This window comes from Calidris pugnax, unplaced genomic scaffold, assembly GCF_001431845.1.
Source record: "Calidris pugnax isolate Ruff unplaced genomic scaffold, ASM143184v1 scaffold220, whole genome shotgun sequence".
NCBI classification, from domain to species: Eukaryota; Metazoa; Chordata; class Aves; order Charadriiformes; family Scolopacidae; genus Calidris; species Calidris pugnax.
Window position 1 is genome coordinate 1,428,095 of NW_015090963.1, and position 26,142 is coordinate 1,454,236.

Consider the following 26,142-nt stretch of genomic DNA (forward strand, 5'->3'; position numbering starts at 1 on the left):
AATAAACAACCCCCAAAAGTAAGGCCTCAATACATCCAAGATTTACATAGCTTCTCTTTCTAGCTCTTATCTGACTCTTTGGACCAAGAACAGGGTTGAAGGGGGAGGGTTGAAGGAGGAGGGAGCCAGACTCGTTGCAGTGGTTCCCAGTGAGAGGACAAGGGACAACAGGCACAAATTGGAACATAAGAGGTTCCACTCAAATATGAGAAAAAAAGTCTACACAGTGAGGGTGACAGAGCCCTGGGACAGGCTGCCCAGGGAGGTTGTGGAGTCCCCTTCTTTGGAGATTTTCAAGACCCGCCTGGATGCAGTCCTGAGTAACGTGCTCTGACAAGCTCTAGGCAATCCTGCTTCAGCAGGGGAGTTGGACTAGATGATCTCTATGGTCCCTTCCAACTCTGAAATTCAGTGAAAACAGAGCTGATACTTTTAGGGCTTGAGGTATTTTTTTTTTTCTGCATTGGGCACTGAAGTGTTTCGAAGTTGTCTGTCATTGCAAGGCTCATGTCTCCCCCTCTGCCTGTTGCTTGTTTTTTGCTGCCAAGCGCCCTGGCCGTGTGAGCAATTTATATCATGCTTGAAGCACTGGTGGAGCATTTGTGCACCTGGTTGGCATTTGGCCAGCAACTGTCAGGGTTGGCCATCTGTTGTGGAAAAAAGTTAGGTCATCTCTTAGTCTCGTACCCCCCTTCTGGGTGCAAGGGAGGATGCAGGGTTTGGCCCTGCAGCACTACAATCAATACAAATTGTATCTTGTTCTCTGAGTGTACTATTTTGAGTGCACAGTCTGCTGGATGGTGCAATTCAGGGTGAGCGCGGTGCTTTATAGATGTAATGGGCACTGCTCTTTAACTACAGTCCAGTGTGTGAGGGGGAAAAGGTATCTGATATCTCCGCTGTCTTGACAACTAAGCTGTCTAATGTTGGGCTGGAGCCATCCCTCTTCCTCTTGCAAACGTCCTGGTGATTCACTGCTGCTGTCACCCTGTCAGTGGGAAGTTTATTACTGAAATTGCCTGTTATGTAAGAAGAACAGCACTCACTTGACTTCCTTGTGGGGTGAAGCATTGGCGCTTTGAGGCAAGTGTTTTAGGCTTCTGGGAAGCAGACAACACAGTACACCTAGCTGAAGGCAAGGCTTGTAGGTGCTACCTTCTCACCTATGTTTGTTCTGACTTAGTTGATTTAAACTGTCTCTGCTTTAAAAGAAAATGAAGTTCTGATCTCTCCCCGTGTATTCAGAGTGTCCAAAAGTGAAATTGCTTTCCTCTGCAATTCATGTTTTGAACTACATTGCATTATGTGATTTTTTTTTTTTTTTCAAAAGTACAGGAGAACAGACTCCCTGTAAACCATTATGTGTTAGAGCACCTGAATTTAAAAAATAAAAAATATTTCAGGTAGTAGTGTGTTTTCTCTCTACTACTATATTCAAAACACAGGACAGTTTTTTCTTGTTTGTTTGTTTTGGAGTTTTTAAACTACCATTTTAAAACATGTGATGTTCTGTGGAACATGAAATTCTGAGAAGTAGGATTTCATGCAGAAAACTGAAAACATTAAGTAAATAAAATGCTTTTTTTGACTCTTCTCTTTCTAACACAATCGATCATTTAAAGCACATCTATTACTTACTCCTTTGCTTACCACGCCAAATACTGAAATAACAGGAACTCCACACTGTTGTGTTGGAGGGCTTTCATTTCAGAATGTAAAGAGTTGTCTGCCTCTCCAGTGTTTCACAATGTCCAGGAAAACATGGGTGCATCATTTATTTAGCTCTTTCGGGGCTTCTGCTGCTCTTCACTGAAGAGTGCTGCAGTTTTTCTTGGATCTTCTCCATTTTCAGTCTGCTGTGGTGAGGTCAGAAGCAAGTTGAAAAGCAGTAGGCACCAAGAGTGCGGCTCTTTTGGGGCTTCTGCTGCTCTTCACTGAAGAGTGCTGCAGTTTTTCTTGGATCTTCTCCATTTTCAGTCTGCTGTGGTGAGGTCAGAAGCAAGTTGAAAAGCAGTAGGCACCAAGAGTGCGGGATATCCTCTGTAAGATAGCATCTATCCATATCACCTTCTCCAGCTGTGCTGCCCTACACACCCTGACTGAACATCTCCTGCCATCACCTCTAGGATAGAGAAAGACCCTGCAAGGTGGAATAGGCCCTGTCTGTCTGTCCTTGCAGTGCTGTGAGAGTTGGAGTGATGCATGGAGGTAGGACTGCACTGCCTCTGCATCTCTCCTGATGGATTTTCAGGTCAGTTTTCCTTTGAGTGGAGGGTGGCAGTGTGGACTCTTAGCGCTCCACATGTTAAGAATGCGTTGTTGTATGAGCTGGGAACTTCTGCTTTAAGCCGGCACAGAGAACTAAATGGATCACGGGTGGATCTGCTGTGGCAGTTCTCAAGTCAGCAGCTCTGTTGCTGTAGAGGTAACGTTATAATAACAGCGTGTTTGCAGTGACACTCTGGAACATTGTGTATCACATTTTGTTTCCCAGGTGAAGATTTCCTCGCTATTGTAGATACATGAGAACTGGAGCGGTGTGTGTGCACATGTACAGCTTGTGCTGCTTTCCAAGTCTGGTAAAATACAGCTGTCTGGGATAGCAGCTTTAACAAAATAGTGTGTGCTTCTGTTTTGCTGTGCTTCTGTGCTTCTTCTGTCACTTCTGGCTGCTCTGTTTCCTTTAGGCTAGATGATGCACACGGATGCAGTATCCCAGGTTACGCAGTCTGTGTATTTTAAATGTTTCATTGTGTTTAGGGTGGAGCTTGAGAAGTCTTTAAACAGTTGTAAGAGAGAATAAATGACTTTGAAAACCAGAGAAGCTGAAGCCCTCAGTGTAAAACATGATTGTATATGCAAAGAGGTTTAGAAACTGGTTTGTTGTTTGCACTATATTTATCCCGGATTAATTCGCTGCTGCTACTTCCACCTGATGTGTTCAGGATTCTTCCTCCCTAGTATGCCTTCTCCTGGTACTCTGGAGACTGGCAACAGCTAAAGCTGAAATACATGCAGAAAGTGCTGATGCTGCTAGTGGTAGTCCATGATGAAAGCAACTTAGAGGGTGGTGTTTTATTTGGTTTTTTTTTTCCTATTTCATACAAAGTTGGTTTTAGTGTTCATCAGGCTTGGACTATTTCCTAACAGAGGCTGGTAAGAGTTCTCTCTGCTCCTGGGTAAGAGAGAACAAATGACTTTGAAAACCAGAGAAGCTGAAGCCCTCAGTGTAAAACATGATTGTATATGCAAAGAGGTTTAGAAACTGGTTTGTTGTTTGCACTATATTTATCCCGGATTAATTCGCTGCTGCTACTTCCACCTGATGTGTTCAGGATTCTTCCTCCCTAGTATGCCTTCTCCTGGTACTCTGGAGACTGGCAACAGCTAAAGCTGAAATACATGCAGAAAGTGCTGATGCTGCTAGTGGTAGTCCATGATGAAAGCAACTTAGAGGGTGGTGTTTTATTTGGTTTTTTTTTTCCTATTTCATACAAAGTTGGTTTTAGTGTTCATCAGGCTTGGACTATTTCCTAACAGAGGCTGGTAAGAGTTCTCTCTGCTCCTGGGGATAGAAAGTAACCTTTCCTGAGGTTATCCAGGAGTTAAACTTTGTTATTGCTCAGATTTCTAACGGGACAAAAAACATCCGTGGTGGCCTTGAGCTATCCTGTATGTGTCCCATTGTCCAGTTTTCTAATGGGACAAAAAAACATCTGTGGTAGCCTTGAGCTATCCTGTATGTGTCCCATTGTGTGTTCCAGAGGTGGCTTCTGTTCTGTGTTCAGTAGTGTTGTTAGTGTGATGTTAGTTTATCTCTGGGGGTAGAGCAGACCTGTGGGCCCTTCTGCAGTGAGCCTGTTCTGTGTTCAGTGGTGTTGTTAGTGTGATGTTAGTTTATGGGGTACAGGGGGCAGAGCAGACCTGTGGGCCCTTCTGCAGTGAGCATCTGCGTGTGATGGACTGTGGTGCTGGGGACCAGACTGTCAGCTAATGTTCTCTGCCAGCCCTATGTTCTTGAATGTTCAATCTCGCAGAAACAGAATGACTGAAAAATCCTCTTCTATGGAAGTGCAGCAAAGCGTGAGCATTTGAAATGTGAAGTGTTAGTGAGAGTTGGTATTAACCCCTAGGGTGCAAAGCATTTTTATGGTTGGTAGTCTTTTAAAAATGGCAATAAACTGCCTTCTTGATGGGAGGAAGTGGTTGTTAGTGAAGACAGGCTGGAGGAGCTTTCTCCATTGATCCTATCTATTTCTTCTCAGGAACAAGACAAACATATCAAGGAAAGGAGACAGTTTTTCTTCTTGGTTGGTTTAGAAAATTTGCTGGTAGGGAGAAGACAGTCTTGCTATTGTTGTCTTGATGTAGTAAGTGTGTGCTGGCACAGATTTTCCAAGATGCTGCTTTTCAAGTGTAAAATCGTGCTGTTTAAAAGCAATTTTACTCTCTCTTCCCTTTTTTAGAAGTACAGTGGCTATGTGCAGGTCTGTCACAGGATGGACTACTCAAAAATGCTTTTGGCTTCCAAACTATAGCAGTTTGTATCTGTGCCAGACTGTTTCTAGTAGATAATTGGAGTGAAAATGCTTTTAGTATTCTCCCCACTCCCAGACTGGGACCATGCTGATCCACATCCAGCCATCAGGTGGAGTAAATGTGCTTTCTTCTTTTATTTCTGTAAAGTTTGCAAGACAAGAAATGCTCAGCTCTGCAAAGTTATTTCAGTAAGAACTAGTGAAGATTCCCATACCTCTGGAAAGGGAACAAATTGGAGCTGGGAAGAGAGGAAGACAGATGAAGGCTTGTAGGAAAGTAGGGGGAGGGCAGTTATCTGTCTTATGTCCAGCACTTGTTCTTAGTTGTGCGTACTTGGGGTATGCCCCAGCCGAAGACTTGCTACCTGGGAAAAACCCAGGTGGCACAAGGTGATGTGCAAGATGTAGAGCAAGGACCACCAAGCCTGATGTGGAGAAAAACTTCAGGGCTGAAGCTTCTGGCTATTGACAAGCTAGAGATCTCTAAGTGGAAATACTCTCACGTTTAGATACCTGAGGGGGTCCTAACTGTGAGTGTTGTGGTCTGGATAGATGCAGCAAATTGTCCTCTGATTCCTTCCTCAGTCTGATCAAGTCTCCATATTGCAGTGTCCCCACTTCTATGGTGGTGCAGTGTATCCAGCTGGCAGGTCCCTGAGCAGTGTCACCCGTGACCCCCACCCACATCCCCTGCTCGTGGGCCCAGGAGTCCCGCTTCAGCTCAGCTCTGAGCCTTCACTCCTGAGTGATGCTGTGGGAGTTACTGATCCCCTACCTCAGCCACAGCCATGTCTGTACCTGCTCACGGACCCCATAGATGCAGGTCCGGATGTGGACTGACTTCCAGGCTTGACCTCATGCCTGCCTTGTCACTGCGGACCTGCCTGCTGATCTGGGTTCCTGGTTGAACCTGGCCGTGGTCTCTGGGCTTGCTCTGCTCCCCTTGCTCAGGCACTGTAGGCTGGCAAGTCGGCTGCCCCGATAGCCATGAGATCTCCCTCCCCTCCCTTTGGGAGCAATCAGACCTCACTGCTCCCTGACACCAGGAGCCCAGAGAAGAAGGGAGTTTCAGCTTAAAGCTGAAGATGATGGCAGTAGGAGCAAGGACAGTAAAGCCTGCAACCTTTCCATGCTGGTATCAAATTAAGAAGCCCCAAAAGCTAATGATCTGATCTTCCCATCTCCTTTCTGTTCTCGTTCAGCAGTTTTGTTTCCCTGACATATGGCCTTGCTCCTCTTGTTTACCAAGCATGATGTCAGTAGAGTCCTGAGCTGGCATCAGGTGGCCTCTGTTTGGACTAGTTCAGCTTCTTATCTTGTAAGCAAAGGATAATGTAGCGGAGTACCTTGGTCTTGTAATCAAAGCTGAGCAGTGGTGTAGGAGCTAGCCAGTTGACGTGGCCTTGCAAGCAGTCAAGCTGTGATCTCTGCGCTAGAGATTTCCATTCTCTGCACTCCAAAAAACCAGCTTCAACAAAACAGCTTAGGCGAGACACAAATAGGTGGTGAAACAAAAAAATAGTTATAAAATGCTTCCTTAGAAAATCAAGAATTCTGTCTCATTGAGGATTGATTCTTCTGAGCAGGTAAGTTGACTCAAGTTCATAGGCCAGTGGCTTAATGTTTAAAGTTTGCTGTGCAGTAGCTGTACTGCTGTTAGTATTAATGACAAGAGTTTCTCTAAGATTAAGAAGATGTCCTTAAAGTAGCCGTTATCTAAGATAGTAGCAGATTTTTATCTCTCACTGATGTAAGAAGCTGTTTCAATAGAACAACAGTGATCCTGTGCTAAAAATCTGATAGCTCTGATAGCTTCATTTATGAAATGGGCACCTTGGATACAAGACAGGAACAACAAATCCAAGAGGCACATCGTGCTCCTTAATGCCTGGGCATGCTGCTGAACCAATGGGAAAACATTGAAGCCTCCCCTGAGACGACTGCAGTTCCTGAAGTGTTGATGGTAATCCATTGCTTCATCCCTCCTAGATCTCTCTGATCTTGATTTCAGGCTCCAGAGTTGAGTTGTTTTGACGCTGACCTTTAGTCCTCAGCTCATGAGTTTTTCTTCATCTTTTATAGGTGTGATGACTTTCAAAGACAAAATTTCACAGGGTTTGCTTTAATGTTTGAGTTGCTTCTGGTCTTTGTTGGAGTTTGTCCTCCTAAATCTCATCAGGTTGTGTGCTGATAGCCCTTCAGTTAATTGATATCCTCTTTCTAAATCAATTCTGTCCAGATTTCCTTTGAACGCTGTCGCTAATTTATGCAGAACTCATCTAATAAATCTGTGCAGCTGAGATCCACAGCCTTGATGATCAAAAGCATGTATGTTTTTCTACAATTCCTGTAATTGTGGAAGACTCTTTCATGTTTCTCTTACCTTAATAGCATGTAACAACACATGGCTTTAAGCTGTAGGGGAGCAGATTTAGATTAGAGATTAGGAGAAAGTTCTTTACTGTGCGGGTGGTGGAGCACTGGAACAGGTTGCCCAGGGAGGTGGTTGAGGCCCCAGCCCTGGATATATTCAAGGAGAGGCTCGACGAGGCCCTGGGCAACCTGGTCTAGTTGGGGGTGTCCCTGCTGACTGCAGGGGGGTCGGACTAGATGACCCTTGGAGGTCCCTTCCAGCCTGGGCAATTCTATGATTCTATAACACACAGAGCCAGTTGCTCTGATGTACAGTACATTGCTTTTTTTATGGTTGAAAAAAATTGCTTTGCTGGTCTCCCTTCAAGGTTGTCTTTTTTCTACTTAATGCATGTTTATTATGGCCAGGTACTAAGTTTTCAGTTCCCTAAACCTTTCTTAAGTGAGGCCTGTTTTATCCCCCTTGTCTGGATGAGAACAGTTACATAAGAATACAGTGGTGTTTCTGTGTAGACATCCATTTGTCACCCAAGGAAATACCTACTTCTGAAACTCCAAATTCCGCTAGATCTGTCATGTTCCTTGTTCTTATTGAAAGCAGCTTGTGTTCTTCTACACTGGTCACTGTTATCTTGAGATGTTTTGGGGTGACTGGCTTCAGAAGATGATGGTTTGTGTGGCTGAGACAACACACATAGGACAGATAACCCCTTTAAGTATAAGTATGATCCTTTCTGAAAGCATTGTAGGTCCCAGTGGAATGCTCACCTGCCAATAGGTCTTGTTCTCGTTTCTCTCAGGAATGAGAATGAATGTAACTTCTAGAACCACCTTTTCATCAGGAGACCATCCCAGCCTACATCTCCTATTCTTGCCAACACATAGTTTAGCAAGTCACTGGGGTACAGTTCATTGCAGGGAAACAAACTTGTTAGGTGTAAACATGTTGGCTCCTAATGAGGCATCTCAGAGTGTAAAGGGTTACAAGCGATCGGAAAACTTGCTGAACTGGTATTATACTCAGCCTTGTCTGTCAGTGTTTGGGATGGTGAGGCTTGCAGGGTTGGTGGTGCCTAGTAGGAGCAGTCCTCCTGCTTCCTTCCTGTGTAAGCTCTGATGTTTCTGCATTGGTGCAGTTTCAGGTCATGAACAGCCAAATTTCAGAAGTCATTACCCCTTTCTGGAGGGAGGAACAACCAACAACCCTACAGTCGGGGGGATGTTGAGTGACTTAAAAAAAACCCAAAACACCTGAACAACATTTTGGCTTTTTTTCCTCTCCTTCCAGTGATTTTACAGCCCCTCATCCCTAAATACATTAGCTAATTTTCCTGGGTTTGGAGCCTAGTTGATGCTTTTTCTTTCAGTGGGTGCTGTGCACCTCTTGCTCTATTCCTTGAGCATAGTTTGTACCTCACTTGCCTTGACTTAAGCTTTCCACAGTGGTTCATCCGCACCTCCAAGGGTGCACTTTGAGAGATGAAATTTTGAGTGGCAGAAGTCTGTGCTCCCTTCAAACCATTAGGACACTATATTACTTCAAAGTGTGAAATAGAAAATAGTTACCAAAATAAAGGTGATAATGCTTGCTACTTGCTGTCAGTCATCAACTTGGTAAATCTTCCAGAAGGTAAAAGGGTTGTTGTGATTCATTTCACAATGAAGTTGCAGTGTGGTGTAAAAATAGGAGCATGCTTTCATGTGAATATGACTGCTTATAACACTGTTCATTACCTCAAAAGATTTGGCTTATTGCCTGCAAAGGAAAACAAGAGGCTATTTCTTTTTTGGTACTTAATTTGTGTCGTACTGGGTACGTAAGAAAAGATGTGGTATTCAAAAGGAGCCCTACCCTTTTGAGGTTATAAAAGCCTCCAGAAGAGGCTCTTGAACTTGCTATGTGTTATCAAGCAAGTTTATTAATATCATTGTGTAATGGCTCTTCATAAAGCTAATACGTAAATTAAATCTGAACCAGCCTGTCTTACTCTTTCCTACCTTTGTTTGGTGTGCATTTTGGTTAATCTGCTTTAAACAAGAACACAATGTAAGCCCTTGGACTGTGCTACTATTTACAATGTTTATTTTCCATCTGAGTGCTGACATAAGACAGTCCTATTACTTCAAAATTAAGTGTGTTTTTTTTTTCTGGTGGTGTGATCTCAGAATACCCTCCTTGTTTTAATGCTACTGGTGATAAATGCAGATTTGTGTGGTTAATAAGATGATGTGAATTATTCTTTTGCCACAGATATCCCTGAAGAAGAGGCCAGATACTGGACCAGAAAATTAGAACAAATAAATTCACTGGGAGATGATGAGGTAAATGTTTAAACTGAAAGGTGAATGTAGTCCTGAATACCATGCAATTTTTATTCTTTCTATTGGACCCCTGTGATTAAGACAACTACTATATGTTCATCATTTACAAGTCTTCCATGAGCTGTTTCCTCAAGTGTACTGTTAGTGTTAGGGAGAGGAACATACTGGAAGTGCTTGAATAGTGAGAACTGTTTTGTTGATGTGCATGCACTCAGAGGGAAAGGTAATACCATGCTTTACCTCACAAGAAAGGGAAACCATTTTTGACAAGCTGTGGTAGGTTCTCTTCGTTTGTAAAATCAAGTGAAAAAGGACACATTATGCAGATAGCTGCTTCTGGGAAGAAGACAAAGAAAGATACTGAATCTTTCTTGAAACTGAGGGTTGTGGGAACTGATAGCTTTTGTCCTAATCTAGTTGTTAATGGCTCAGTTTATATGAATCTTCTGTTATAGTACCTGCTAGCGACTGCTTTGGTTTCCTGTTTTTTGTAGTATGTACTTGGCTAAACAGCTATAAACTAAAAGTTACAATTTTATTTTATTTATTTATTTTTTAAAGAGAGACTGTTATATGATTAAAATGTTTCTTTACAGTTCATACTGTTTGGAAAATAAGATCTGACTTATTAGTACCTGTGTCAGAAGTTTAACATTTTAAAAGAAAACAGAACATCTCATGGGTTGATGCCAGCATCATTGAGTAGGAAAATGGTGCTTGCTATAAAGCTCTTAATAGGTCTCTTTCCCAAGCAAGATAACTTACAGAATGTTCTGCTAGTGACTCTAAGAGGTTTTTGTTCTGGGATCCTTCATCTCTACCCCTTATGTGAATCACTTGGTTTATGGTGTAAATAGAGAAAAATAGGATGGGTGTTCTTTTTGACTTAGGATGCACCAACATTGGTGCGTATAAAAACAGAACTGCTTGAGGGCAACCTCTCCTGCCTTCCTAGAAGTTTGAGAACCTCTTGGAGTTGAATGACAAGCTCAATCTTTGCTTTGGCCTGTGAGTGACACTGCCTTGGTGCCTCCCTGCTCCTGTGGGCTGTAGCTGCAGCGGGTGCCAGGTACTTTGGTGAAGTGTAGGTGCCCTCTAGTGCTCCACTGAACTATTGCTGGCTGAAAGGTGTGCTCAGCTTTGTGAGACAGCCCTTGCTCTGGACTGCCACCCATCTGCATGCAAAGTGCATGCTTTTATCAAATACTAGTAACAAAATCACATCTCTCGATTTGTGACCTAAAAATCTCGAATTTATTATGAGTGTTCCCTGTCACCAGTGAGAGAATGAAAAAAATGTAAGAACACCTCTGTGGGTCCTGACCCAAGGTTCATCTTGTCTGACAACGACCCTGAGTGGGGGTGATATCTTCCTTGCATATTCCCCTAATTTGCAGTGACTTCTAGCTCAGGGGCTTCCAGAACCAGAGACAGTATCTTTGTGTATAACAACACTTGATGGATTTTTCTTCTTTGATGTCAGTTGCCTTTTGAACGCAGCCAGGTCAGTTACGTTGTAGCAAAGGAGTTCAGCACCTTAATTGTGCATTGCCTGAAGAAATACCTTATTTGCTCTGAGCAAACAAACCTGATATTGTGAAACCAAATGGGGGCAGGTTTATTTGGAGAAATTGAATGACTGACACTCATTCATCCACTCTGTGCCACTCAGCTTTACAGACCTGGCCTTCTTACGTGGCTTTTGGGCTGCAGAGTCCTAGTCTGCACAATATTAAGCATATGGCAGCTTTGTGGCTTTGTCTCCTTTTCTGTCCGTTCAGTTCATCTATCTCTGACACTATAGATGAACAGACTAACATTGCACAGCAGTATTTGAGAAACAGGTTAATTTTGAGTCCAATTGGTGTCATGAAGATGCTTTCCAGACTCTATTTAGTTTTCTTTTTGGGGCTGCTAATAACCATTGGGCTGATGCCTTAAAATGAACAAACTATTGCCATTTTGTATCTCTGAGTGTAATAATTCGGAATCCATTGCTGTCCTGTGCTGCTGAGATTGCTCATCAACTGACTTCCTTTCACCACGTTGTCAACCAGGCAGTGCTGTGAGATCCAGCAGTTCTTGTTTTCACAATCCCGATTAACTCAGTGGGTTGGCAGTTTGCTGATGACAAGGCTAACCACCTTTCAGGATCACTTGTGCATTTTAAATAGCTCAGATCAGAAAATCACCATAGCAGAAGTCTGCGGGCTGTCACCTTCCATGTAATTAATCCTTACCAGGCCCAAGGAGAGGCTGTCCGGTCACCCTGCTTTGCACAGATTGCAGCACCAGGTTGATAAAGTTACCACTTTCTTTGCCAAACCTTTTTTTTCTTAGCAAAAGCTGTTCTCATTGTTTTGCTCATTTGTCCTAATTTTCTCATATCTCTGTGTAATAGGAGGCAGAGGAGAATAACAAAATAATACCATGAGCATTCCCTCAGGGAATGCTTTGATGCTGTAACAAACAGCTTTGTAAAAAGTCAGAGCTGGCTAATTGAAATATCTCTATTTCCTCTAATTTAGTATTAAATGAGATGAAAAGTTCTTCACTTAGGGTGTAAAGTAGATCACAGGAGACTGTGTAAGTGTTGTCTGGGCAAACATTGTGTTACTGTCCTGCCGGGCACACTAATTAGCTTACTACTTCAGTCTCCTACTGCAGTGTTCCTGTGAGCCCACATCATTTTGGGACTGTTGAAGCTGTGCTTGAGTGTCTGGATATGAATGGGCTCGTACTTAGTTCTGAGCTTCCCGTCACAGTGACATTGTGGCAGAGAATCAGATCTTTTCTCTAAGTTGAGATCTCACAGTTGAGAATGGAGCCTGTGCTTGTGGTAAAGCAGACTCATCTGAACCAGATGTTTACTTTTTAACATCTGGTTTGGCATGAAAAAAAGGGGAGACTTCTGGGAGTGTTTTTGAATATGGGTATAAAGGAGACTACTTAATGCTTCGATACTACGGGGGAGGTTTTCTCTTTTGTGCAGCATGCTATACTCTTAAATCTGTTTCATAAAGTTACCGTTTGCTTTCTTATTGGTCTGTGTTCCTTTTTCCCCCCTTCCTCCTTTAGTATTCCTTTCACGAGGAAGTCCAGAAGAAACCATTGCCCAGTGCTGCCTCCCAGTGTTGTAAGTTAGACTTTATTTCTTCTCATTATTTTTTCTCTTTCAGTGTACTTTATTTCCTTCTGTGGTTAATTACCAAACGATGGTTAGTCTGAACAATCTTTTCTTGTTAAAAGTACTAAAATCTCTGTGAAGTCAATAACCTTTGTCAGTTATGAGAAACTGTGCCCCTCAAAATGTTGGTCTGAAGCTTGTGATGCTAGAAGGTGAAATCAGGCATTACGTCTGTAACCTGTTTGTGTCCTCATGTGTGGTAAGGGCACAAAACGCATTCAGAGTCACCTGGATTGTTCAGACCTTGCAATATCAATGCAAGGATGAAAATGCTGTGTTTTTTCATACAACTATGTCAGCTTATGTTCTCTTTAAACAACATGTATTGAATATTATTTTTATGACTTCATAATGAAATTTGAAGAGGAGGAGAATAAATGGAGACAGGTATTGCTGGTAGCCTTTTAAAATACACCAGAGGTTTTTGTAGTTGATGCCTAATTTCTTTGATATTACTTTTCAATGCTGTGTTGATGGATGAAAAACATTTTTACTAATTTCTGCTTATCTCATCTTGCATTTTTTTTTTTATGCTTCTGAAAACATGGATGGAAAAATAACCTAGCTGTATCTGATGGTCTGCAAAATTAGATTTCTGAAACACTGCTTTTAATGTACAATAGAAGAAAGCTCAGTGATGTCTCTTATGAATGTCTTATCTACTTTTGGCAACAACATTAATAAAATTCAAGTCTCATAATTTAAGCAAATCTTTTATCCTCTACTTCAAATCCTCTAAGATGTGCATATTACACTTTGCAGGCTGTTTATCCATTAGGCTGATTACAGTATCTCTACAAAACTGTTAACATTAGGAAATGTTAATTACTGTTTACTTATTTTGAGTAGAATTAATTTATCTGTATACTGCTATTATGTTATCTTAAAACTATCTTCAGCAAAACACGGACGTTAAACAATTGCCTAGGAAATCTGAATATGTTGTGTAGTTGGAATCTGTACAAAGCTTTAATCCATTGTGGTACTCTAGGTAACACCAAATGTCCTCTCCTTTTTTTTTTTTTTTTTTTTAAAAATGTATGTAAAGAATAAAGTGCTTTTTTTTCTGTTGTTTTTTTTTTTTTTTTTTAAGTAGTCAGAAGGATACAGTTTATTTGTAAAGCCAACAAATAAGAAATGTTGTTGGACAAACTGAGTATTTGACCAAATCATACAAGCATAGTATGCAGAACCCCTAATGTCAAAAGATTAAAGAAAACAGTCTGATATGAAGTGTCCAAGAAATGAATGTGTTACTTGCTGAAATGACTCTCCTGGCTATCTATGGGCCCTGGACTTTGCTTTTGTTCGAGAGAGGCTGGTTTGATTGACTCTTAGAAGTATTTCACGTTTATGAGTAAATTAGGAGGAAATGCTTCAGTGTGGGGAAAGTAGTTGCACCTGTTCCCACAGCATGGTGCTTTTGCAGCCTCAGGCTCTTGTAGCCGGTTTCTTCCTTGGAGGACCAGCTCAGCACTTGCAAATGGACATAGTAAAGAGTAGAACTGCAGCCGCCCTTTTGTGTTGCATGTTCACAGCCTGCAAGAAAGTGACCTTTTGCAATAATTAATTGAGGGCCCCTGGTTTGAACAGTTAATATTGCGTAAGAATTAATTTAATCATTCATGGGATTAAAACACTCATTAGAATTGATGTTAAATATTTCATAGCACTGTGTGATTAATGTATTTAAGAATTTTCTAGTAATTCAATAAAGCTTGTGGCACTGCGTGTACTTTTGCTTATCTACTGCCTGCAAGTATCCAACATCTATGAATATCTAATTATCTACATGGACAAATATAAAATAGACATTTAATTTAGAACTACTTTTGAAAAATGAACTCTGCCTGCGTCAGTCTGTGCATAAGAATTGTAAGCTTGCCTGAATGTAATGTAGTCCTTCAGAGCTTGAAAATTCAGCCCAGAAGGTGCATTGATTGTGTCTCTATTGAAAGTTGACGTGACCTTTGCATATGACGCAGGACCCAAGCCCCTTTTATGTAGGAGCAGGGTGGGTGTCCTTCCCTAACCTAAAACATGTTGAGTACGGAGTGTTCTTACTTACCATGTGGGTAAATAATTGATAGATATATTTTTAGATATAATAAAAATATCCTTGAGAACATTTGTAAGACTCATCCAATTTTCCATCACGATGTGGTAGATGAGACGTGGTTGCTGCTGGGAGCAGGACACAATCAGCTGGATAACAGATTAGGCTAAAAACCTGAGCATCAGTAGGTTTTGCCCCATGGAATATCTTCCCAAATCTTAAAAAATACAGTTATCTTAAAACCTGGTGCAGCAAACCACACCGTATAGCTTGCATTTCAAGAAATAACAGTATAACTGCACATGCCACTAGTGTCCAACTTAGACCTCTTGCAGCTCGCAGAGGACTCTTTTGCCTGCTTTGCTCTAGCTAGAGATAATCCTACTCTAGCAGGTAGGGTCTGGTTCAGTAAATGGGGAAGTCCATGTCCTTACATCTTAAAAATCTTTTTCTGCCCTGTTCTGCTTTTGTGTTTTCCGTACATGTCTGTTCCCTTTCCCCAGACCACATTTTCTTGTGTTGATTTTCCCATCTTCTCCAGGATGGAGCAGGGTGTGAGAGAAGAAAGCTGGACCGTGTCTGAAAGCCAACATCTGATCTGTGAGGGTGGGTTTTCATCTCTGGTCATGTGTGGGCTGCTGCCTTGGCATGATGCCATGGGAAATCTCAGACCAGATGAGGTGCTCTAATTTTTCCAGAGATTACAGAGCTTTCAGGCCCATTTTCACAGTCTGAAATCACAGAATCATCGAATTGTCTAGGTTGGAAGAGACCCTTGGGATCATCGAGTCCCACCATCTACCCTACTCTACAAAGTCCTCCCCTACACCATGTCCCTTAGCACTGCATCTAAACGGCCCTTAAACACAGCCAGGGATGGTGACTCCACCACCTCCCTGGGCAGCCTGTTCCAATGCCCTATCACTCTTTCCGTGAAAAATTCCTTCCTAATGTTCAATCTAAACCTACCCTGGGGAGCTTGAAGCCGTTCCCTCTCGTTCTGTCACTAATTACCTGTGAGAAGAGACCAGCACCAGCCTCTCTACAGTGTCCTTTCAAGTAGTTGTAGAGAGTGATAAGGTCTCCCCTCAGCCTCCTCTTCCTCATACTAAACAGTCCCAACTCCCTCAGCCGCTCCTCATACGATTTGTTTTCTAGCCCCCTCATGTTGCTTTGTTCTTAAGAGTCTGAGCCATGATTTCTGAGGAAATGTGGGATTCAGGCTTCCTACCTATTGTTAAACGAAACTGGTGGGTCACTTCATGTACATGAAGCTTTTGCTAAGCCCTACTAATTTTGATACTTCTTGTCTCTCCCTTCATCATACGTAGCCATTTCATTTTTACCTCCCAACTTCTGTGCTTCCTGCCCCAGAAAGATCACATGCTTCCAATTGATTTGACTTTCAGTGATCCCAAGCACTAAGCAAAGCATTATAATGCCCATGGATCCAGTTTTGTTTGCATTTCTATTAAATGTAATCATAATTCTTAATTTCCTGGTACTTCATTGTTGGATAACTGCAGCATCCTCATATTGGCTTTTACCCATAACCTGAAATTGAATGTAAATTAAAAAGAAAGCAAGTTTTATTGTCTGGAAATTCACTTTAAATGAAGCAGATTGAAAAAAACTGTAATTTGATTACTTTGGCATTCATTGAGTCAATGAGCTCTAAGTTATTTATTGTGGTAGGTATGGATTTATTTTCCTTGTATACTCAAGATCATTTCTGGCAACATAAAAGTCCATTATAATCCATAAGTGAGTCACTCTGTCAGTACTTCAGATGCCGCTCTGACTTGGAGCAGACAACGTGCAAACAGGAATAAGAAAGGTGTTCTCTGTCCTTGTGGAAGAAAAATGGAAGTCTTAGTTAATATCAGCTACCCTAAATACTGCCCTATACCTTTTGTCAGGGAGTTTACAAATCTGGAAGAGAGCAGGTTTGTTCAGTATAATTCTCAGAAAAGATAACCTAAGCATCACTGAATCAACCAGTTTTGTCTGTCCTCTTATCTTTGATAATGTTTCTGAGATAGCTTTATCCTCCCTTCTCTGCATATATTTTTTTTTTCTTCCACTTCCTTCATGGTGTTGTTCTTGTCACAGTAAGACCCTGATAGACCACAGCACTCCATAGTTCTGTCTTGCATGTCTTTTGCTCTGTAAAATCCATCTACCAGGGCTGTGCTGTGGTTGGTAGGGTTTTTTTTTTTTTTTTTTTTTTTTTTTTTTTGTGGGTTTTGCCATGTTTCTTTTTTTTCAGAAGAGGACAGATTTGTTGCTTGGGTCTGGATTGTGAGTTGGTTCAACAAGGAAAGAAATAATTTTTCCAATACACTATTATACCAGCAAAAAGAACCAAAGCTAGCCTGTGCTTGGTCTGCCAGCAGATCAGAGAGAAAGGAGCAAGATGACATCTCTTCCAGGAGAATAAGAAGGAACCCTACATGCTGTCTGGAGTCTGTGTGCATATGCATGCAGGAAAAAAATGCTACAACTTTGTTGTAGATTCATAAGCAGTCTTTTAAGTACTTAAAAGCTGGCAAAACGTTTTATACACATTAAAGGAACAGATGTTATTCGATGGCAGATCAATTTGTTGTATTGACCCTTCTTTCCCACTAGTATTTGAACAAATCTATATCTGGAAAATGCATAAAGCAAAATTCTGTTAACATCTACAAATTCACTACTCTTTCAAAAGTACCAAGTACTGACTTTGAGAGGCTTCATTCCTGATGCCCATTAGTTCTCTTTTTGGGACTTCAAATTCCACTGGTGGATCAGGAAGGCTTGTGCCTTCTCTGATGCTGAGGTGATGATACTTTCCATGGCGCTGGTGAGGAGCTTTGTCTGCTAAAACACCAGGTGAAGGTCTCAACAAACCCTGATAAGCATCCACATAGATTTTGTGTTCTGGGTGCTGCACTGGGGATACCAGCATCTTTAAGGTGCCATTAACGTGCTTTAGGACTGGAGCTACCAAACCCTGCTGCTAGGATTTCCACAGCACAGGTGGTACAGTCCTTGTAGAAAGCGGTGGCAGCAAGTACACAGATTTGGGCAGGCTCTGGGTCCAAGGCAGCTGTGCAAAGCTCTTCCTTAAAGAGTGTGGTTGGCACAAGATGCCTTGCAGCCTGTTTTCATGGAGTGAAGTGATGGCCATCCAAGGTTATGTGTGCACTCGTTTGACCATGCCATCTTGGCTGCCGTCCACTAGTGTTCAACTGTGTGAACTGACCCTATGGCAGCAAATGTGCTGAAATGACATCCTATTAAGAGTTTTTGGGTTGTGGGTTTTTTTTTTGTTTTTTCCCCCTCTTTGGTATCAATATATAAAAAAATGATCTGCTATACCAGGCTCTCAAGGCAAGGCAGCATCAGAATGTTTTAAGTGAGCTGAAACTTAACTCTTAATTGTCTATAGAGATGTGTAATCTCTAATAGTGCCGTGGCAGGCAGCATAGTTGGCCACGATTGCTGGGAGGCCATACTGCCCTCCTTGACATAGAGATCTGTGCTATACGTCTAGTTTCTAGCTTTTTTTTTTTTTTTTTTTCTGGTGACAGCCGCCTTCTGCACTTGGAAACAGCAGAGTTCAGCAGCTCCTATGGCACCTCTAGACCAGACCAGTTTGGGAAGGTTAAGGAAGAGGTCAATGATTATTTTACCCTTCTCAAGGGCAGGTGACCCTAAAGATCCTGCTGCAGTTGTTGAGAAGTTGTTCTCTAGTAATGGCCACAGTGCAAGTGGTAAGCCTTACAGCAGTCCTCAAAAAATGTTCATTGTAAGTGTAATTCAAAACAGGACATATAAATGACTGTTTTTTAATTAAGCTGGGCAGAGGAAAAATTATTTTCATCTGTACAAGTCAAACCATTGTATGAGCTGTTCTGTGGTAGTTTGCTGATGGGCTGGGAAAGCAAGTGCCTTGGCTTCTCTGCTTCTGGGTGACTGGAAGCTCCTGTTCCTTTTTGTTTAGGATAAATCCTGTCTGAGAGACTTGTTTTCTTGTGGCTTTGCAGTACTTGCTGCCTGGGCTGGTTGAAGGCATGACAGGTCTACTCGAAGGAATGCAGATTGAAGGTTTTACTCTAAAATGTCTGCCTGCGATTTTTGGATAAAGTTGCTACTTCAGGACTGGCTATGCCAAAAGAAAAGTACTCGGCTAATGGAAGTTAAAAATACTGGCTATATCAGAAGATTATACAGTAACAAAGTTTGACTTACTGCTGAACTCTAGAGGACAGCAGATCTGTGGTTTTCCTGCAGATCCTCTAAATGTACTTTGTTGGTGTTTTCCTAGAGTATGTGCTGTGTTCTGAAAGGTGTTGACAAGGAAATAAAGCTTTGACTTTTAAATAAGCCCCAAACCTAAAGCTCTTCCTGAAATACTGAATGCTGCTAATACTAACATGTCTCTATAAGCAGTGATCAAAAAAAGTAGATGCTCAATTAATCACTCTAGGTTCCATAATTTGTTTAGTGCTCTTCATGAATGCTTTTTTTTTTTTTGTGGTGGGGATTTTTTTTAAGGACACTGAAACTATTAGTCATCCTTTAATGTCATAGCAATAATAGAAAATTAATTTGAATTTTGTTACCACAGTAGAATATAATCTTTTGAAAAATTAGATAAAGGATTTTAAGCTGATAGAAAAATTATTGCTCAACTTTATACACAAGCCATGGTTATGTGTCCTTGAGCAATGAGGCTTGTATTGAAAGTCCAAGATTGAAAATCAGAAGAAAAGAAGGCAACAAATCTTTTATCACAGCTGCTGTAGAGCACTGTATTCCTCTTTGCTCTTATGCATGTGTGTAATGTTAGGTGATCCACTATAATCCAAAATTGTATCTCATGAGGAGCATATAAAACGTTTGTTGGTTCTTGTGTTTACATCTTTTAGCCAAATAGCCTGTGTGACTCGGTAGCCCAGAAATTTTCAAGACGAGGTAGCTGTGTTAGGTATTAGTGCAGTGACAGAAATGTGACAGTTTTTCCATGGTAGATAAAATTCAGTGGCGCTCTGCCCGATTCCTTTTACTATGGTTATTAATGAGTTGGACAAGCTTGTAATAACTTAGTGGATACTCTTGAAGATTTGATGGTGATCCAAGCCCTGCCTAAATTCTCAGCTCTCAATCTGGTTTTGTTTAGCCATAGTAAAGGTGGCCAGAAGTGCTGTTTCATTTAGTGAAATAAAACACTCCAAAACTTGAGCATAAGCTGAATGCTAGACTAGGATAAACTGTGGTGAAAAACAGGGTGTAGTGAGAGCGAGAAGAGTACTCACGTTGTACTCTAGTGCCTGTCCTTGTCTCTGTCAGCTCCTTCTGTCTCGCTTTCCTCCTGTGCTTTCTCATCTCCTTTAGAGCAGAGGTCTTAACCCTCATCTGTGGTGTTCCTGAACTGAACTGGAAATGGTGATACTTGTTATGACACCCTCTTGGTCATCTTGCTTGCTGGAAACTTGTCTTTGTTCTAAAAAGCTATTAAATGTTTGTTTTTTGTTAAAATACAACATTGTTAGTTTTGACAACTACATTGAATGCTAGAAGAATGTACATTTTTATGGAATCTGAGATCTGTGTGCACTGTGTTGAGGGTCTTAGTCAGGGGAAAAAGAGATTTACTAAATCTAGAAGAAAGTACTGAACAGGACATTCCCATCTCTGTTTGTATTCTATAAACCGGACTTTATCAGCAACAAATATAGTGTAATTTCCTGAGCTCAGTTTACTTTTATAAACCTGTTTAGATGATCTCTGTCTTCGCTCAACATGGGATATAGCAGGAGGATTAAATAACTTATTAACATGACTCTAAGCAGTGGACAGCAGTAAACAATAATGTTCTGATGGGGATAGTAGGTCCCAACCACTCTGAGAGACTTGTAAATAGAAATAAAACAAAATGGCACACAGGCAATCAAATTAGCCTGGATTAAAAACTTGGAATATTCAGCTTTTCGTCAGTGTCCCTGCTGATCCAGGCTTGACAGTGTGAAGCAAGGAGGAGGAGGTCCTCCCTGAATAGTTGCATAATTGAGACACAGAACGAGCATATGTTATGTTCAGCTAACTGTGGGAACTTAGATGTGCTTTATAAAATGTGTTAACGACAAGAATGTTGTAGCTTCCAAGGCACCAGGCTGCTGGCATCGCTTAGTCCTTAATTGGAGGTTTATATAAAACCTCATTTTTTGAGTACTGAAACTTATGAATACAAAATAATGTGATAACCAAGACACACACTGTTGGTATTTAAGAGCACACAGAGTAACTAGTCTGATTTGTCTGTATCATCTATTCCAGTGTTAATATGTGGTGGTGGTGTATGTTTTTAGAATTGCAACTTTCCATTTTGTGTCTGTCTGGACTTCTTGGTGTCTTCAGTTCAAGTTTATATAGGCTTAAATTTGTTCCCAAAGGTGTTGTGGAAGGGTCTGTTACTTAACAAATTGAGGTTATACATATTATTTTTATGAAGCAGAAAAACAACTTGAAAAGGCTAAAAAGAAATTCTGTTTTCATTAACCTTCAAAATATCAAGACTGTCAGCCCAGGTCTTCTGCGATTATGCTGAAGGACTGAGATATATACTGTTAGCTCCTGAATCTTAAAAGAAGCAGCATATGTGTTGAATCTTTAATAAATTCATCTTTTATCCAAAATGTTAGACTCTGAAGTGAAGTGGGTGTTAGCAAAAACAAACAAAAGCGGAGTTTTGAGATTCTGGCTGAAAAATCCCTTGCTCTCTGTTATTGCACCTCTTTCTGTTTGCTCCTGCAGTGTTGCCTTCCCAGTGAGTCTCTAGTTGTAGCCCACCCTGGTCAGCCAAGACCCAGCTTCTCAGTGTGAGAAGAAACCTTGCAGGGTAAGGAGCTGGTGTCTAAAGGCAGCTGCTCTTCTCTCCACTCTGCCCTGCTTGGCATTGACCACTATTTGTCTTGGAAATAGTGGTCTCTAATCTGCCTTTGAAAGCTTGTGGGGTTTTCATGCTGTTCATAAGGAACTTGGTAGCAGTAAGGTAGACAGGTAGGTAGCTGGCTTAGGGATATCACTGTCAGTTTGAGGACACTTGTCTACAGAAGGTGGTAATGTTTCTCCTCCGAGGACAGACTTTGTATCTTTGAGGCTTGTTTTTACCATTGGTGGTTTTCTCCTTGTTGCAGTTTGAAACTGTGAGTAGTGTTGTGCCAACCATCGGACCGTTTGCTGTCAAGGAGACAAGGGCTGGGAAGAGTGAGATGGTTTCAAGGGTCAGGCTTGCTATTTTCCCTTGAAGAACCATTAATTTCCTCTGTGTGGATTACAGTGGTTTGAGTTGAAATTTGTGCAGAGGCTGTCAGTCTCTGTGTTTTATCTTTGGGAAAAGGTAAGCTGCATTGCCTCTGTAGTTTTTCTGATCTGTATGCTGGTTTTGGAAATTTTTGCTATCTTCTGATATCTCTACCCCAGCTTGGGGAAGTTTCAGGTACATTCATTTGTTAATTAAGTCTTGGGCCTAAGTAGCAGGTTGTCTGAGTGCAATAACGTTGTGCCACTACAGAGTTTTTCTGGATCTTTAATTGTAATCCAGGCTGCAAGTGCCCAAATGTGGGGTTCCTTTGCCTCTTGCTGTTTACCTGAGATAGGAACCTTTTGATGGAAGGAGGTGCTGAGTTTGCTATCATGTGTTAGTAGCTTGAGATTTTCAGCCGTAAGATGCACGTAAGCTATTGTTTGGCTTACACATTAATAGAAAATTGTGTTCTCTTTCACGTGAACTGTGTATCACATCAAATTAAAGCTCAGTGCCTGCTCAGTCCATCAACTTCTTGCTCTCTTTCCTCAGAAATCTCCTTATGTCCCTTACTTCTACTACTGTTCTCCATGCCTCTTGTTTCCATACCCTTTCTTCTGGTTGTCTCTCCTTCTCATCTTTCTTTGGTGCATGTGTTTTACTTCTGTTTGCTTTGTTGGCTTGGTGGCATGTTCCTCTTTCTCCTCATCTTTTCCCCCGAAAAGCACTCAGGCCTCTGTCAAAGCTGATTATTAAGCAATTTGTGGATTTTTGGTGTTGTAAAAAACAAGCCTGAGATGATGGCCCTGTGGTCAGGCCACGTATGGTGACCTGGGTGGTGTATGCGCCTGGGTACTTCTTCATCTTGCCAGCATGACTGGCCAAGCTGCATTGTCCAAGTGGTAGCTTGTAACACTTGCTGCTGTGGACCTGAGAAGAAGCACTTGTCATGTTTCGGATGGTAGTCTGTTGATACTTTACTCTATGGATTTTAGTTTTTCTCAATTGTTAAATTGTGTAAACAGGGAAGAAGTTTTTATCTGTTATTCCTGTAGGCAGGAGAGGAATAACCCTTTTATACTCCATGGAAACTGCACATATTGAGCATTGTACCAGTTTAGTATGTGGTTCTTTCTAATTCAACCTGGTAAAAAAATATAATTGAATTTTTTCCACGTGTTGGTTGGAGCTGCTTTGTTTAATGACCAGAACAAGCAGACGTGTTACATTATTTTTTTGTCTAACTACTCCTGTAGGAGTCATAAAAGGATGACCTACCTTTGAAGCTCTACTAGATAATAGAAGTGCCACTTAAACTTGAGCTATGGCCGTGCCTGTGCAAAGCACCACAGGTGTGTGTGTGTGAGAGATTGGAGTCCAAGAACCCTGGAGTACTGAGGTGTATCTGAGGAACTGCTTTGTATGCCTCTGAGAGGTTTGACAAGAAAGGAGACACCTGTTTGTAGCTCTGATGCACCATTATTTCCCAGATAGGGAGAGAGGCTTAAACTCTGGTTTGCTTCATTTATTTTCCCTTGGGGTAGTTCACATCTGTGACTATTTTTCTTTCTGCTGCCCACCTTTTCTTCTCCCATAGAAATACATGTAGTACGTATGGATAGGGACTAAACCCTTGGGAAGCCAAGTTACTCAACAGGACGTTACTTGCTTACTAGTCTGGTGGTGACTTCTTGAGGACAAAGATATTTTCTTTCAGAACTGTTTTTTACAATTTTAGGTAAAAGCAAGAACTAGTCCATTCTAATTTGTGAGTCTTGTTAGTGAGGGCAGGGGGAGGGATTTGTTGAATCCCTTGAGCTATCTCCCTTCTTTGAAATGTGTGCCTGGCTGGTAGCTAGAGATGAGGCTGGTAGCCAGGACAGAAAGCTCTTGCTTGTTCTCTGCCTGCACATGAAGGATTTGTTTGTTGCCTGCTGCCCTTACACATCAACACTCCTATAAACTTCACTTTTTAAAGGATTTTTTACATACCATCTTCTAAAAATGCTGGTTCTGAAGCTTTTTTTTGGAGTTGTAAGTTGTGTTCATGCTTCCAAGATTCTTTGAGGGTTATATGTGGTAGTTTGTTGCTCCATCATACAGAGTATGACCTTGGGGTGACAACATGGATGTTGATAAGTGATAACTTGGCTTTCTTACCAACTTGCAGTTTAGCTTTAGCATGAGTTTGCTGTCACCTTTAATTTTAACATGGAGATACGAACACTGCTGTAGAATTACCTTGTGACTATTTGCATCCTTAGGGTGCTGCGAGAGAGAGGGTTTTGTATCAGTGTGTGTATCTAGCTAACAAAATACTCTTCACTTGATGCTGATTTATGTGCACACAGAGTTTTTCATGCTATTATTACTGGTGTGTTGAGTTGACCACTGGGTTGACTGTGTTCCGGGAAGGGGGCAGGAGGGGAAACGTGAAACAGCTTTTGCCACTTGACTTGCACAGTTTAGTTGAGAATCCAGTTCTTTTCTTAACTGGACTCTGGTTTCTGGGGCATTCTGTCTGTAATCCTGATAATGTGTGTACTAGGAAATACAGTGTTTAACTGCTCTTTCTAAGTAGTGTGCTGATAAATATTTTGTCTACTTGTGTTAATAAATGTATGATTGCTTAATTATTCCTAGAGTTTATAGTGATCTTAATCTTCAGAATGCCTTACAAACAAACTGGACAGTGAATAATAATCCCCCAAGTAGTCTTAATGTTGTTTTGATAATAAAAAAAAAAACCTTACTTTTCAAGCTTGCAATCTATAAGGCATTTTAAATACATGAAAAGTGTGCTTGTGGTTTGTTTTTCTAAGCTTTCTTTTTCCATTCCTATTATTTGCTGCCATTTGTGTTACATGCAGGCAACTGGAGTTATTTCGGATGGGGAGAGCAGCTGAGTACGTAACAGTTTGATTTCTTGCAAGTTTTCTGATCCTAAAGTGATGCAGCATGCTCTAGTACAAGGAAAGTGGAAATATTCATGCATATAGAAAATCTGTACCATTGTATTTTCTTTTACTTTCATTGAATTTTCATATTTTCATGGATGGCTGTCCATTCATTTTATTTTTCACTGTTTAGTTTTGTTTTGGACATGTTTTAAATGAGTTGCTTGTGGCTTTTGCTGGAATTTGAGGATAAGAAGGAAGAGTTGGACTATTCTTCTTTTCCCATAAAGATGATTCCGTTTTTCTGCTTGTACCCTTCTTTTGTGTTGGTCTTCATACCCATGTAATCCCAAGTCAATGTTTGGAGTAACTGAAAACCACAAGGGAACCTGTACTGGGAGTGATCACAGGTGTTCCAGATATTACATAGAGGAGCAAATCTGAAAGCAGAAATGGCTGGTGAACAGCAATGTGACAGAAGGTATTGTCTCACTGAGCTTGAATATACTACATTATCATGGCAAAATGGGTAGTGTTTTGCTTTAACTAGTGCTTAGGAATCTTGGAAAGGTAAAACTCAGATACCACAGCTGTCTGTGATAGGCAAAGCTCATGCCCACACCTGAAGACTCTTGTGTGAACCCTTGCAGAGGCCACACAGCCCAATGTTTTTGTTAATTTTTCAAGAAAATGTGCATCTTCACTTTCTGGAAGTCTCACAAGTTCCAACAGGTAAGGCTTCTGCCTAAGCTACAGTGTGTAGCTTCTACTGCTTGTAGGACCTGCAAAGAGTGATCCATCAGTCTTAAAACCAATGTGTCTATCCCCTGTGTCAAAAAAGAGAGCAAGGGTGTTGCTGAGAGGGGCGTGCAAGAAAGGTGACTGTGACCACTACCAGCGGGGAGGAGACTCTGCCTGATGCTTTTCCATTTTTGACATAGCAGAATTTGTAGAGAACACTCTTACTGCAGCCAAGTAACTTAAGTCTCATGTCCAGCTAATGTTACACTGCATTTCACAGATGGACCTGTTCTGCATTTTATAAGTCCTCCACCAGTGACTTCACAGTTTCTGCTCCCACAACATGTTTTGTCCTCCTTGTTCTGCTTTCATCAGACCATAAGTTCTCTAGGCATCAACAGTGCTACCCAACCTCTTCACACTGTTAGTGTTGGATGTCTCCATCGTTTGGGGCTGTTCTCAGAGGTGTGGTGGGATAACTGAGAACTAACTAAACTTCTGTAGACTACTATTTAGTGTCCTAAATAGCTTTATTCCCCAATTTTGTGTGTTTGGGAGGGAAATGAGGTGCTTAGGCATTGGTCAGTTAGAGATCTTGGAGGGTTGTGCAGAGGGTGTTCTTCCTGTTTATCTGGAGTGTTGGTGTGTGGTGCTTTTGTTTCAAAAGGTGCTTGTATTCATGGAGCTCCCTTCCTCCCTCCCACCCTCCACTTCATACTTCCTGTGCTGTCCTT

General features: G+C 41.4%; 1 protein-coding gene across 1 annotated transcript in view; it reads left to right on the top strand.

The window, feature by feature from the left end:
- The window catches only part of UNC13B (unc-13 homolog B (C. elegans)), a 209,670-nt gene that overhangs the window by 25,483 nt on the left and 158,045 nt on the right, over window positions 1–26,142 (top strand). The window contains exons 6-7 of the mRNA XM_014952451.1: window positions 9,163–9,233; window positions 12,312–12,369. Of these exons, the coding sequence (XP_014807937.1) occupies window positions 9,163–9,233; window positions 12,312–12,369 (129 nt within the window). The remainder of the gene's footprint in view (window positions 1–9,162; window positions 9,234–12,311; window positions 12,370–26,142) is intronic.